Raw genomic sequence first — 15,741 nt, 5'->3', positions numbered from 1 at the left:
GGAGTCGAAGAAGGTATTTTGGTTAAAGCAATTTTCAAGTACTTGCATTCTCCTAAATGAAATTCTCCAACAGTAATGTTACTAGCAAACACAGTGGCCGCAACCATTTGATAGGCCAGTTCCTTTTTTCTCTTGAATTATTACATTTCTTACCACATATAATTTCCGACTATAACTTTTTTTCATCCATTTCCCAGAATGCGTTGTAGTTACTAGCCTTGGGAAACAGCGTAGTTCCGATGGCGGTCGTCAGATGGCTTCATACAGTACAACAGCCTCTCGAAATTTCGGCTCATGTAATATTAATGACGTATTGTATGAATCTTGTAACAACAGTAACAGAAGTATTACAGATAAAAATTATATTTCATTTGGCAACATAGCGCTTTACAAGGCCTTTCTGAGTAAAGGTCGCCAACTTTTTAATCGGGCCCTAGGACAAGATTGTTATTCAAGACATTTCCTTCGTTCCAAGTTCACTATTTCAACCACCTAGCTAGTTTTACGTATCCAACATTTCATGGATAGACGCTATACCTTCCGGAGTTGTTAGGCACTCCACAATTTAAAAACAAACACAAATTCAGTGAGATTCGTAGTAACAGGAATATGATTCTAGCATATCAAATAGATGTATAGCTCATCTTTCTACAGCTTGACAGCCAATACGATGAATTATCGTGAAATTAACTGACTACATGGGCAAACGAACTGAGATCAGCAGGTTCACACGTTCTTCCATTTGCATTGAGCTATTGGCATCCCGTCCGTGTATTTTAATGTTTGCCGTATCGTGTAACTGGCCCAAAACTATTAAGCTTATCGGACATCAGCAGTTTCTCAATTAGCTACTAATACTGTAATTATCCTATTACGCAGTTTCGTCATTCTCGTCAGAGATATATTGCCAACTCGCGAACATCGCGTCTCAAAGTTCGAGTGTGATTGCGACATTTATCGGGATTCAGTTCGTCTGATTGTTTAGTCCGTAAATCTACATTCCTACTGCTTTGTCTTGACAAATTAAATTTTCGAATATACTTGTTTACCAGCGAAATGGTCAAATTTTGCAAATCATTGTATATTTTCGCGTGACGAAATGTTAGGTTTCAAGAGTTGGCAAATTACTGAAAACGTGTGCCTTTCCTCAAGATCAGAGACGATCAATTATTTTCCTTGAAAATGAGTTCGACGGGTTTTATCGGAAAACGTGCCACCTGGCGAGTTCCTATCAGTTCTTCGTTAATCTCTTCTAGCTAAGTGCTTTTCAACTATCAATCAATTCATTAGTAAATAAGGCTATTGTAGTATAAGCGAGGTAGAGGTTTCGCATCCTTAGAGCATATCGAATCAGGACAGAAAATTGATTAAGACCTCAACTGGAATAATGAAAGAGCTCAGACTATTTTCGTAAGAAGAAACAAGGTGGTTTTTTGTGTTCTTACTTTACCCTTAACTTTGTGGGGCTCGTTAACCCTTTTTATTCCAGGCCAACAGGAAATGATTTAATGATTCACGGCACAGGCTAGAGGCCCATCTGGGGATTAAAAAAAAAAAAAAAAAAAAAATTTGTTTGATAGTCGTATACGGCAGACGAAGGAAAAACAAGAAAAGAGTATGCGGATGATTTAGGCCTGAAGCTAAAAGAAGAAATAAACACGACAAAAACTATGCAATGGTAGAAGGCGATTACTTGGCGGCGCCAGTTGAATGATCAATCACGGTCTACATGAAGCGGCCTTCGGATTTCGAGGCTTCATGATGATTGCCGGTCATCTAGTTCTCGTTTTTGTCCTTTTTTTTTGTTATGTATTCCTCCCAAGCAACTGTAAGTAGCGTCGAGACAACGAGTTGTTCTCGTGATGTAGCCCATTTTTCTGGCTGATTACCTCCAGCGCAGAATTGCAAGAAAACAATGGACACCCAATGTCAACTGGATGAGGAAAAAAAGAAAAAAACATGCGGCTTTAGGCGTCACGACCCAGTTGACAAATCGACAGGTAGAAAAATATATTTAAAAAAAAAAGAGAGAAATAAAAAAAAAAAGTCCATCGACTTTTCCAATCGGCTTCACCAAAAGGGAAAGTTTGAAGATGTCACCTGTACACCTGCATTGTATGATGGATGGTGAAGTTCCATCCCTGTGGAAATCAGAGAATAACGTTAGATTTTCTATGCATACGATTTTTGTCGGTCTTTTATTATCGGCCCTAAAAAATTTTCCATTTTTTTGTAGAGGGGTTGGGGGGGGGCTTGTCTTCATCCCGGCTTTAATTACCTTCTTCAGGGAATATTCTATACAACATTCTTTTTTTTTCAGCAGTAGACTAAAAAAAAAAGCGACTGTTGAAAAACGAGATCATAAAGTTGTTAGCTCTCCTTCAAGTTCGCGTTACAAAATTTTCTTTACCTTTACAAGCTTGTGGACCAGTCTTGGAAATATATTTACACATATCAAAAGCATTACTGGTTTTTCTTGAAAGATGATGCATGTCCGTCGAGACACCTTGGCGACATGTTTGGCGGGCTGTCGAGAAAACACAATCTGATAGAAAACTACATTCAATTTCGGTTCTCCCTTTTTTTTTTTTCTTGTATTTCTTGTATATGTGTGTGTGTGTGTGTGTGTGTGTGAGCGAGTGCGCAACAAGAAGAAAAAAAAAAACGCCGAGATCAGGGAGAGAGAAGGCGAGCCGCTATTGGTTGCACAGACTCGGTGGTTTTTGCCTCCAGGCCACGTGGTTCGCCCGATAGAGCGACACTGTGCAGCCAGTCGAGTAGCGTCCATTGAACGGGAAGGATGTTTCGTTTGGCTGCTGTTTGAATTCTTTGATTTTATTTGTGTTTGCAGCGTCACTTTTTTTTAAATCAATCCATTTCTCCGTGTGTGTGTGTGTGTGTGAAACTGAACAGAAAAGGTGCCCGTACAAAACAAACTGTCGCCATGTGGTTGGAAGTTTTGTGAGCTATTTGGATTTTGATATTCTACATACAGAGAAGAAAGCAAAGAACGCTACGGTGTTGGTGTGTGTGTGTGTGCGTCCCTGTTTTTGTTGCTGCCATTAAAAATGGGGACCGACCACAGTGGATTACTGATGCTGTTGGGCATTTTACTCTTTTTCTCGGCTTCAGTCCAAGGTAATTTTTTCAAACACATTTTAACTATTTTTATGTCATGACGTCAACAGTTTCTGAATTAAAGAGAAAAATCTTTGGAAAAGATGGCCGGATGACGGTTAGCGTTTTGTTGCATCTGCTCTTCTTTTCAAAAATGAGACGGGCGCCGGCCCCGTAGGGCTGTACATTTCCCACGCATTTAAATCCCCCCTCCAACCGACGCTCTCATTGTCCAACTCTCCCCCCACCCCGACCTGTTGATCGACGTTGCCGAGATCTCAGGAAAAAGGACGGTTTTCCATTTTGAAAAAAAAAAGAAAGAAAATGTTGTAATTTCAAGATACCCATATCCTGCCGCGCCAAGACATTGTAGTTGTAATTTCTTTTGAAATTTCAAGACATTTTTTCCTCTTATGTAAAATAAAGCTGGTGGTGTCAAATAGCGTTAGGGAGATGTCATACGAGACTTGGGCGAGTTAATGATGTAAATTTATACAAAAGAGCATGTCCATTGAATCGTATCCTCTTCTTTTTATCGGGGCGGAAGTGCATGATAGTGGATTCGTTTCCGTTTGCTCCTTTTTTCTTTTCTCTCTCTCTCCCTCCCCAACTGACTCGAATCAATAATAATTAACTGTTATCTTTTTCATTTTTTATTTACGCAGGATTCGTTTCGTGTTCGCCTAACCCTTGCAAGAATGGAGCGTCGTGCGTCTCAAACCCGCGCGGCGAGTCTTACTGCAGGTAACGTCCATTGTTGTTGAAAGTATGGACTACATGTATAAGAGAAGTAGTTGGTGGGGCGGAGGGGGGGGAGGATAGCTATGCCCTCCCTCTCCCCAATGGCGGAGCTAAGCTCTCAGAAGCGTGGGAAACTTAGCTGGTCGACTGTGCATAGTTTGGACTATTGAAACCACCTACCGGCAGCAGCCACCCCACCACCACCTTGTCCACTTTTTTTTTGTTCCATCCGGTTTGGGCCCGAGCTGCTCACGTACTGCCTCCAGCTCTTTTCTTTGTCTGGGGTGAGGGTTAAAGAAGGGGACGCTGATTTTTTTTTTCCTTTTTGGAAATGATTTGACGACATGTAGAGGGATTTTTTATTTTTCGATCCATTTTTTGGACAAGGAAAAAGAAAAACAGGCCACAACACTTGAAAGAGGAAAACAACCATCTGCCTATGCCTTGCGCCCCTCAAAGATCACAGTGCGGCTATTGGTGTGGAACAAAAGATGATGCGGGTTTTTTTATTTTTCCAAGACAACCTTCGAGGCTTTTTTTTTTTTTTATCTTTTCTCCGGCACCGATTGTGTGTCCAACATCTTCCCTCAAATACCCTCTGGCAATGGCATTCCTCTCTCCCTATGGCTGACCTCGACGTTGACCTCTTCTCCGCCGCACTAACGCTGGCGCCACACTCGAACCATCTGTACTCGTTTCGTTTTTTTTTTTTCTTCTCTTCTCCCCTCTCTGAAGAGAGAAAAAAAAATGAAGCAATAAACAAAAAGGGAAAGAAGAAAGACTGTAAAAATTCATATTTTGAACCACCTGCCCCGCGGGTGTTTGGCGCCATCTTTTGTTCCAACACTCTGGGATTCATCAAGTTCATAACAATTAAAAAAGACCAAAAAAAACAAAAAAGACAAAAATTATGTTTCAAGGTTGATATCAGAACGGGCCGTGTGTGTGGTAGATACCTCCGTGTTGGGTCGGGTTGCGTTTTTCTGACCGCAAAAAGAAAACTTACTTTTTTTTCTCTACAAGCGACGGCCGGAACATTCCCACGGTTGCGATTGTCGTGTGGTATTACTGGAAAAGCCAGATGTACTTGTCAATGACCAGACCAACTGATAATCACCGTGATTTGGGGAATAAACTGGCTGATAACGAGTTTTAAAAAACACACACGCGGCAATAAAATCGACCAACTTTTTGATGCAATCATCAATTGATTTCATTGTTTCGTATCTCTTAAACAGCACGACGCCAGTCGTGGCGTGCCAAACAAGAGAGATCACCGATTCCTGATTACGAAATATCTTCTATCTTTTAAAGGCCTAGCAAACGATACTGAAACTAAGTGTTTTTTTTTTTATTTATTTCCCACGCGTTTATCTGCCATCGATCGGTAGATTGATCGTTTTGATTCAATTTCTCTCCCCCTCTTTTTTTTTTTTTTTGATCCGCTTGAGTGGATACAAAAGAAGAACGGGGCAACAGTTGTTGCCGATCTGTTGCAAACCCACCCCTCACTTGAATTGCGGTGAAGGGGGTTAGGTCACGTGACCAAGCCAATCGATATTTATTAAGTTGTGTACTCGCATTTGGGCATTAGAAAGTTTACACGTGAATGAATGATTTCTAATCTGTTTTTCTTTTTCTCTGTTTCCAAATCGTTTGAAACGAAATATATATAAAAAAAAAACAGTTGTCCTCCACAGTACGTAGGCGAGTACTGCCAATTCGCCAATCCCTGCCATACAGGACCAGGACCTCGGTGCCAAAATGGCGGCACTTGCGCCGTCAAGATGTCGACTAATGCTGTGCCCAGCTTCTCTTGTTCGTGCCCTTTGGGTTATTCGGCCTCGCTGTGTGAGATTCCGGTGCCCAACGCCTGCGACACGGGACCTTGCCAACACGGCGGAACATGTCTACTCCGCACGCTGGATAATTACACTTGCGCCTGCCCATCCGGCTTCCGAGGTGCCAAGTGCGAAGCGGTCGACCACTGCGCACTCCATCCGTGCAAGAACGGCGCCCAGTGCACATCTTTGTCGGATTCGTACCGTTGCACCTGCGCCCCAGGATTCACCGGAGCAACTTGCGCCGTGGACATCGACGAATGTAAACGCAACCCGTGCGTTCACGGACGTTGTGTCAACACGCACGGATCATACAAGTCAGTATTTCCCTTTTCTTTTCTTTTTTTTTTTTTTTGTTTCTCTCCCTTCTTCTTATTTACTTTTGTCGTCAACCATCTGTTGATCTTTCTTGACTGTCTTATCTCAACGTCATGATTGTCAAATGATTACCAAGCTGACTCGACAAAGTATTTTTATTTTTTCACGCCGAACGTGAAAAAAAAAAGAAAGTCGCAATGAAATAGAAAAAATCGTTACATCAGTTTTACCTTGCGATGTTTTTATTAGTTTTACCATTAAAAAAATATATATATGATTATTATTTCTTCGAATAGAAAAATCCAAATGTTTTCAAGGCTTTCTTTGTCGAGTTAGCGTGAGAAAAAAAAGCACGACCGAATGGAGGCGAAAACAAGTCTATTTAAAAATAAGAAAGAGAGAAAAAACTTGGTGGTCAGTAGACACCAGATTTGTCCTTCTTTGTGCTTTCTCCTCACGTGCGTGTGTCGCCTCTTGTATATTTCATGCCGCGTGCTAATCATCCGTTTATATTTTCTAATGTATTCTCGTTTTGTTTTTTTCTAGATGCAACTGCCACACGGGTTTTACGGGCCAGAATTGCGAAAATCAGTACGTGCCTTGCAGTCCATCTCCGTGCCAAAATGGCGGTGTTTGCAAAGCCATCGATTCTCTCAACTACGAATGCCATTGTCCGCCTGGTAAGACTCCGTCTACAATTTGTGATTGGGAGAATTTTCGTTTCTTATTATTTATGGCTAGTGAAACGAATGGTTTCGTTTCTTTTCTTTTTTTCAACTTCAAAAGAAACATCAACAACAACAAAAAATGAATTCTGGTTAGACTGGCCATAAAGTCATTGTCTGGGGCTGTTTGAAAAAAACAAGTTTAAATCCAAAGTCATCAGATTTCGGATGTGCTTGGCTTCCATCGGTGGGAACATTCCCACACACAAGAAAGCCAGAAAACTTGTTATAGCCTCGGGGCAAACTTCGTCCATCCATAGAGAACTTGCATATAAATATCCAAGCCCCTCTCTCTCTCTCAAATCTCTCCAGGCTCTTTTATGTTCCGACCCCTCCACCTTTCTCCAAAAAGAACACCTGGGCGATGACCAACAAAGAATTCTTTCCTGTCTGCCACAGCGTTGCCAATTTTTAATTATTCTTTTTCTAAATTCCTTTTTTTAAAAATTATTATTCGAAAACAAAAATTTCTAGGTTTCACTGGTGTGAATTGTCAAGAAAATGTCAACGACTGCCCGGGTCACTTGTGTCAAAATGGCGCTACTTGCGTCGATGGCGTCAATTCGTACACGTGCCAATGTCCACCATCTTTTACCGGCCCTTATTGCAGTAACGACGTTGATGAATGTGCCCTAAGACCAAGCGTGTGCAAAAATGGTGCCACGTGTACCAACACCATCGGCGGATTCTCTTGCATTTGCGTCAACGGATGGACCGGATCCGACTGTTCGGAAAATATCGACGATTGCGCCGGTGCCGCTTGCTTCAATGGCGCCACTTGTCACGACCGCGTCGGCAGCTTCTTTTGCCAATGCGCTCCAGGTATACTGCGAGGGAAATGAGCGAGAGAAAAAACAAATAAAAAAAAACGACCGGTTTTTCTCGTTCGTTTTGTAAATTTTTTAAGAATTATTAATTCATATTTTCATTTTTGATTATTAAAAGGTAAAACCGGATTGCTTTGTCATTTGGACGATGCCTGTGCTTCGAATCCGTGTCACGCCGGAGCGATCTGCGATACAAGTCCCATTGATGGCACTTACATGTGCTCATGCCCCAACGGATACAAAGGAGTCGACTGTACCGAAGACATCGACGAATGCGAAGCCGGTTCTCCCTGCGAACACGACGGACTTTGCGTCAATACTCCAGGATCGTTCCGCTGTAGTTGCACTCGTGGTTTTACCGGCCCCCGATGCGAAATTAACATCAATGAATGCGACTCGAATCCTTGCCAAAATGACGGAACTTGCCTCGATGAACGTGGAGCCTTCCGCTGTGTCTGCATGCCAGGTATGTACTTGTGTTGATCTCTTCCGGGTGTGGCAATAAAGGGTCACGGAGGTTGTGGGACTTTTTTTTTTTTTTCTTTTCCGTTGGGAAAGTGAAGGTTAGCTTAAAGCGTGGGAAACCATATGGGATTCTAAGCTAAAGGGGAAAAGAAAAAAAAAACCATGTGTTTGTCTCAAATTCTCGAGTTGGGCCCTAAGTGGCCGTTGTAATCTGAGATAAGCCACCAGGCCTGGTCCGATTTCACTCGACGCAATCCATCACAAGTGGATATGTCGATAGAGATCCAACAGCTGGCCCTGCTTTCTGACTTGCCTTTCTCCATACATCATTGACACATTCTTCTTTTCGCGTAGGCTACACTGGAGTCCATTGCGAAGTTGACATCGACGAGTGCGCCTCAAACCCTTGCATCAATGGCGGTATCTGTACTGATATGATCAATGGCTACAAATGTGTCTGTCCGCCTGGCTTCTCTGGAAAGAAATGCCACATCAACATCGACGATTGTGTCAGCGCTCCCTGTCAAAACGGTGGCGTCTGCCGCGATTCTGTTGCTGGATACACATGCGACTGCCCCCAAGGATTCACTGGATTGAATTGCGAAGTCAACATCAACGATTGCCAGAGTTCCCCTTGTCATCACGGAGACTGTGTCGATGGTGTCAATTCGTTCACTTGCCAATGCCATCCTGGATATAACGGACTGTTATGTCAGACGCAAATCAATGAATGCGAATCGAATCCTTGCCAGTTTGGTGGACATTGCGAAGATCTTATCAGCGGCTATCAGTGCCGCTGTCAACCTGGAACTTCCGGTCGCAATTGCGAGTACAACGTCAATGAATGTTTCAGCAATCCGTGCCGCAATGGAGCCACATGTATTGATGGTATCAATCGCTACACTTGCGATTGTGTTCCAGGGTTCACCGGCCAGCATTGCGAGACAAACATCAACGAATGCGCCAGCAATCCCTGTTCCAACGGAGGTAAATATCAATTATTTTATTTATTGATTTTATTCATGTTTTCATGAAAAATAATTTTGTGTTTTCTTTATAGGCAAATGCACGGACTTGGTCAACGGATTCAAATGCGACTGTCCTCGTGGTTATTTCGACGCCCGCTGCTTGAGCGATGTCAACGAATGCGAATCCAATCCGTGTATGAACGGTGGCAGTTGCGAAGATGGTGTTAGCCAATTTATTTGTAATTGCCCCAAAGGCTACGGAGGTAGAAGGTGTGAACTCAACATTGACGAATGCCAGTCTAATCCTTGCCAACACGGAGGCACTTGCCGTGACGCCCTCAACAACTACACTTGTACATGCACCAAAGGTTACAGCGGTCGTAATTGCGAGGTACATATTAAAATTTAAAAACAAAATCAAACAAGAGTAGTTTTAACTGATTTCCATCTCCTTTTCCAGCTCAATGTTGATGATTGTGCCTCGACGCCATGTCGTCATGGAGGTTCGTGCATCGATCTGGTGCATGACTATCAGTGCGTGTGCGATCTACCGTACACTGGCCGTAACTGCGACGCGGAATTGGACCCGTGCGCACCCAACAAGTGTCGCAATGGAGCCAAATGCACTCCGTCTAGCAATTATCTGGATTTCGCCTGTACTTGCGAACTAGGCTACACTGGTCGTTTGTGCGATGAAGACATTGACGAATGCGCTATTTCTTCACCGTGTCGCAACGGGGCCACATGCCAAAACACCAACGGATCTTACGTCTGCCTCTGTGCCAAAGGCTACGAAGGGCGTGATTGTTTGACCAACACCGATGATTGCGCTACTTTCCCCTGCAAAAACGGCGGCACTTGCCTCGATGGAATCGGAGAGTACACATGCCTTTGCGTCGATGGATTTGGGGGCAAACACTGCGAGTCGGACATGGACGAATGCGCTTCCAGTCCGTGCCGCAACGGCGCCACTTGTCGAGACTACGTCAACTCGTACACTTGTACGTGTCCGTTGGGTTTCTCCAGCACCAATTGTCAAACCAATGACGAAGATTGTACGGCTAGTTCCTGTATGAACAACGGTACCTGCGTCGACGGCATCAATACCTACACTTGTCTTTGTCCGCCCGGCTACACCGGTTCAAACTGCCAGTTCCGGATCAACGAATGCGACTCGAACCCTTGTCTCAACGGAGCCACTTGCAGCGATCGCCTTGGATCTTATCTTTGCCACTGCCCATATGGATTCACCGGAACGCGTTGCGAAAGCTTCGTCGATTGGTGTTCCATGGGCGGTATTTCGCATACGGGATCTCAACTTCTTCCTGGACAACCCGGACAAGGCCCTTGCTTCAATGGAGCTACTTGCAAACAAGTTAATCAGACGTATCAGTGCACCTGCGCACCGGGTTGGACTGGAATCCTTTGCGACGTTGAGATGGTCTCTTGTAAAGATGCCGCTCTTCGTAAGGGATCTGCCGTTTCCGAACTCTGTCGCCATGGCGGAAAATGCGAAGACATTGGCAACAGTCATCGATGCGTCTGTGCTGAAGGTACGTTTTAACCGTTCACAGTAGCACGAAATCATCATAGTCCTAACGTTTCCTGCATTTATTTACCAATAGGTTATACGGGCAGCTACTGTCAGCACGAAATCAACGAATGCGACTCGGCACCTTGCCAGAATGGAGCTACATGCAAAGATCTCATTGGCTCTCATTCTTGTACTTGCCCACCCGGTTTCCAAGGCCCTAATTGCGAGTATAACATCAACGACTGCTACTCGAATCCATGCCAGAATGGCGGCGTCTGCCACGACTTGGTCAATGCCTTTTCTTGCTCTTGTCCGCACGGAACTCTGGGCATTCTTTGCGAAATCAATGTCAACGAATGTTTCGAAGGAGCTTGCCACCACGGAGGCGCTTGTATCGACAAGATCGGCGCGTTCGAGTGCCAATGCCCGCCTGGTTTCGTCGGACCACGCTGCGAAGGTGATGTCAACGAATGTCTTTCGGATCCTTGCTCGGCTACTGGAACTCTCAACTGCGTCCAACTTGTCAACAACTATCGCTGCCATTGCAAACCGGGCTACATGGGCCGTCATTGCGAACTTAAGATCAACTTTTGCGAGAGCTCACCGTGTAACAATGGTGGTATGTGCGTCAATGGTGAGTTGGGACACACTTGCGTCTGCCCTGCTGGATTCTCCGGCAAGAATTGTGATTCCAGCTCTGAATGCGATTCGACACCTTGTCAAAATGGTGGAACATGCCGACCTTACCAACAAGGATTCCTCTGCACTTGTCCGCCAGGTGTAAGTGGCACACGTTGTGAATTGGATTCGTACGACGAATGCCAGTCCAATCCCTGCAAGAACAACGGTGTTTGTCGCGTAAGTTGGATTTTTTTCAAAATATAATGGGACGTACATAAACTAATAATTATTGCTTTAAAAAAAAAAAATAGAATCGAATGGGCAAATTTGACTGCAACTGTCCAGCAAGTTGGAATGGCCGCCAGTGTGAATCGTACGATCCGCGATTCATGGGTGGCATCGGTCGTGAAACGACGCCGAACGGCATTTCGGAAGAACGACTTCGAGATAAAATCAAATGCGCTAGTCAAGGATGCCATGACAAATCAGGAAATGGTATCTGCGACGAAGATTGCAACACCCCTGGCTGTGATTTCGATGGAGGCGATTGTTCGTTGGGCGTTAGCCCGTGGGTCAACTGCACCGCCTCCGTGCCGTGCTGGGAATTGTTCAAGAACAAGGTGTGCGATGAAGAATGCAACAACCCGGAATGCCTTTTCGACGGCCACGACTGCGATAAACGCGGCGACGTGCAACCCTGTAACCCCATTTACGACGCCTATTGCCAAAATCATTACGCCAACGGGCGATGCGACGACGGCTGCAACAATGCCGAATGCAATTGGGATGGACTCGATTGTGAACAACAAGAGCCGTCCATCTTAGCTGTTGGCTCCGTTTCAATGGTACTCGAGATGGATCTTCCCACCTTTAGAAATATGAGCGTTGCCTTCGTCCGTTCCATTGGTCGGCAGCTTCGCACCACGGTCCGCATTAAACTCGATCCTCAGGTAATTTCGTTTTTTGGCCAAAGAAATCGTACAGACACTAATGTTCAATTGCAATCATTTAGGGCAACGAAATGGTCTACCCTTGGAATATCGGTGACGAACCGTCGAAAGCTTTTTCATTCGGCTCGTCACATCTGTATCCTCACGGAGCCCGTGGAGTCATCGTCTTTGTCGAAATCGATAATCGGAAATGCACCCAAGTCCTCGGTGGCGAATGTTTCTCCAGAGCCAGTCAAGTTGCTCAATTTTTGGCTGCCTCAGCATCGGACCATTCCCTGGATGCTGATTTCCCTATCCATCGAGTCTTGGGACTTGATGCCGGACCACCGGAAATTCCCATCGATTCTACCTACGCAAAACTGACTTACGTCATCGTTGGCGCTTTGTGTGTCTTGGTCGTGGCCCTTGTGGTCGGTGTCCTGGTCACGACGTCGCGTAAGCGCCAACGAGGTATCACCTGGTTTCCCGATGGATTCCTGAGCAACAGCGTCAGCGTCCAGCGTAGAACGTCACGCCGTCGTGGACCCGACGGCCAAGAAATGCGCAACCTCCACAAACAGCCATCGACCAACCGACTGGACATCGATCCTTCCATGGGAATGGGTATGGGAATGCCTCCTGACATGTCTGGCTACATGGATCATGGCAACATGGGCATGGATGGATCCCGCTGGTCTGATGACGAAGATTCTATGGACCGACCACCCATGAAGCGCATCCGTTCATCCGAGGGTGGCTACTCTAGTGACCAGACGGCCATGACTGAATACGATGAGAACGACCCACGCCCTTGGACCCAACAACATTTGGACGCTGCCGATGTTCGACCGGACATGTCAGGTGTGGCTTTTACTCCACCCAACCAATACGGATCGCCTGATATCTCTGGTGTGGAAGTTGATGTTCGCGGACCGTACGGATTTACCCCGTTAATGATCGCTTCCTATCGCGGCAACGGACTTGATACTGGCGAAGATGATGAAGAAGACGGTTCGGCCGCCATCATTCAAGACCTATTGATGCAAGGAGCCAAACCCAACGCTACTATGGACAAGACAGGCGAAACATCACTTCATTTGGCCGCTAGGTACGCCAGGGCTGATGCTGCCAAGAGATTATTAGAAGCCGGAGCCGATGCCAATGCTCAGGATAACACTGGCCGCACTCCACTTCACGCAGCTGTTGCTTCCGACGCTCAAGGAGTCTTCCAGATATTGCTTCGCAATCGTGCTACTAATTTGAATTCGCGCATGCATGATGGCACTACTCCACTCATCTTGGCTGCTCGTCTAGCCATCGAAGGAATGGTTGAGGATTTAATCAACGCTGATGTGGACATCAACTCAGCTGATGACCAAGGAAAGACCCCACTTCATTGGGCCGCCGCTGTAAACAACATTGATGCCGTTAATATTTTACTCTCGCACGGGGCCAACAAAGACGCGCAAGACAATAAGGTTTGTTTCATTGTGTTTGCTTCGGCGAAATTGCAAGTGACGTGATTCTAAATGTGGCTTTGTATTTAGGACGAGACACCATTATTCCTGGCAGCTCGTGAAGGCTCCTTTGAGGCCGTTCGCGCCATGCTTGATCATCACGCCAACAGAGACATCCCGGATCATATGGACAGGCTTCCTCGCGATGTGGCTCAAGAGCGGCTTCATCACGATATCGTCCGTCTCTTGGACGAGCACATCCCTAGAAATAACCATCATGTTATGCCGATGAACAGTTCTCAGGCAAGCAGTGTCAACAGAAACAATGACGTTGCCGCTCAGAATGAGCCGGCTCCGACTGGGACGACAGGTCGACCACCTAAACCCAAGAAGCGTCCAAAGTCCACCGTGGCCGCCGCCCGCGAAACGCAGCGCCATCTGGGCAGCAGCATTTCCAACTTGGACGACGCTCCAGTAGCAGCCACAGCAGCCACCAACACCAACACGGCCACCAAAAGGCGTACCAACACCAATGGCCGCAAGAAAAAGAACGACAATGCTGGCAGTACCAACACTGTTCAGAGCGTCGACAGCGTTTCAACAGTTTCGTTGACCCTATCGCCGGCTAACTCCCACTCACTAGAATCTCCACCAACTGGTAATTTTGACCTCCACGTCGACGATATACTCGCAAACATGTCTTAAACTTTTCTTCTTTTCATTTTCGTCTCACAGTGGAAATGGGCGCCACTCCGAGCCCTTACAGCGTTATGACTTACGGTGGCAGTCACCCGCACATGCCGTCGGGCAATCCGCCGCAACCGCCACCTTACGACGAGTGCATGAAAACGGCTGCGTCAATGCAAGCCATTCATATGTCGAACATGGATCCTTCTACCAACTACGGCTACGTTCACTACGACTACCGCAACCATCTTCCGCAGCAGCAGCAGCAGCAACAGGCGCAACACGCACAGCAATCAACCATCCATCAGAGGCAGACTTCGTTACCAGCATCGACGGTGTCGTCGGGCATGAACGCTAGCCTCCAGCAACAGGCCATGTCCTACAATGCCTTGGCCGTCAACACGGCGTACCAGTCGTCTCTCTCGCCGCCTCAGTTCGCTCTATCGCCACCGGCCAGTAGCTACGCAGGTTCACCTCCTCAACAGAACCTGGTTCAGAATGGCATCACGTCGCCATCTAAAGGAGGAAGCCGGCCTTCCTTGCCGACTTCGCCAACTCACATTGCGGCTATGAGGGCTGCTGCTCAACAACGGACAGGCTTCGAGTTCCCCGAGACGATGATGAGCTATCGTAATACCAACACGGGGATGCCCCAATACTACCAACAGCACTACCCTACGCCGCCCCATTCGCACATGGATCCTTCGCCTTCTCAGCATGTTTTGCATCCTCCCGAAGCCTATCTAACCCCGTCTCCGGAATCTCCTGGACAATGGAGCTCAGCTTCGCCTCATTCGACCTCTGACTGGTCGGAAGGAATGTCTAGCCCACCCAATCCCAACATGTCTTTTGTACCACCTTCACACGCTAAACACACAGAAGGCATTTACATTTAAGTGCCATTTTTAAAGATGTCAACGCCTTTTGTGTGTGTGCAAGTGATCTCTTGGGTTCTAAACTTTTGAAATAGCGAGTTTGCATGTGTCTTTGTGTACATAGGATCTTTTTCTTTGAAAACCAAGTGTACCAATTGAAATTGACCTTTAAATTAATTACTGTTCCTGTTAATCACCGACTTCCAGCTTTCATCGTCTGTCCGTTTTCCGGTGGCGAAAATCAGAGGAGATATACATCGTAATTGTCATGCTCGTTTATTTTATTATTCTTTTTTTTTTTTTTTCTAAAACGTGTTGTACATTATCCCGCCCATGACGTGCGTGCAAGCTGGTATCGTCGCCGTTTTAGCGATGCGACTTTTCTTTCCTTGTCAATTTAACCTCGTTTCATGCAATTCGCATCCCAAGCGTTTTTACTGTAATAGACTGTCCAGCTGGTGAAATACAGTTTTCAATTTTTAAAAAGAATTTTTTTTATTCAGCGGCGTCGTGAATATTCAACTCGCTTTTGTTACATTTTCAGTCTAATTTCTACTAGCATGTTTAATTATTTTAAGTTGCTGAATTATGAGGAACGATAATAATAAACGTATAACATTCGATGAGGATGCAATT

General features: G+C 45.6%; 1 protein-coding gene across 1 annotated transcript; it reads left to right on the top strand.

The window, feature by feature from the left end:
* The first annotated feature begins 2,787 nt into the window (after window positions 1-2,787).
* Window positions 2,788-15,374, top strand: LOC130698307 (neurogenic locus Notch protein-like). The gene is made up of 14 exons (XM_057521035.1): window positions 2,788-3,138; window positions 3,783-3,861; window positions 5,546-6,016; window positions 6,564-6,697; window positions 7,217-7,564; window positions 7,688-8,035; window positions 8,389-9,021; window positions 9,095-9,393; window positions 9,463-10,555; window positions 10,628-11,394; window positions 11,469-12,107; window positions 12,170-13,564; window positions 13,634-14,201; window positions 14,279-15,374. The coding sequence occupies exons 1-14, from the start codon at window positions 3,069-3,071 to the stop codon at window positions 15,124-15,126; spliced, it is 7,692 nt and encodes a 2,563-aa protein (XP_057377018.1). The 5' UTR covers window positions 2,788-3,068; the 3' UTR covers window positions 15,127-15,374.
* The last annotated feature ends 367 nt before the right edge of the window (window positions 15,375-15,741 follow it).

Source organism: Daphnia carinata, unplaced genomic scaffold (genome assembly GCF_022539665.2).
Source record: "Daphnia carinata strain CSIRO-1 unplaced genomic scaffold, CSIRO_AGI_Dcar_HiC_V3 NW_026453067.1, whole genome shotgun sequence".
Lineage (NCBI taxonomy): Eukaryota > Metazoa > Arthropoda > Branchiopoda > Diplostraca > Daphniidae > Daphnia > Daphnia carinata.
This window is presented reverse-complemented; position numbering and strand designations above follow the sequence as displayed.

Coding starts and splice junctions, on each gene's coding strand:
- LOC130698307 (XM_057521035.1), top strand. CDS start 3,069: ATGGGGACCGACCACAGTGGATTACTGATGCTGTTGGGCATTTTACTC. Junction 3,862..5,545: donor CGCGGCGAGTCTTACTGCAG/GTAACGTCCATT, acceptor AAAAAAAAACAG/TTGTCCTCCACAGTACGTAG. Junction 13,565..13,633: donor AAGACGCGCAAGACAATAAG/GTTTGTTTCATT, acceptor CTTTGTATTTAG/GACGAGACACCATTATTCCT.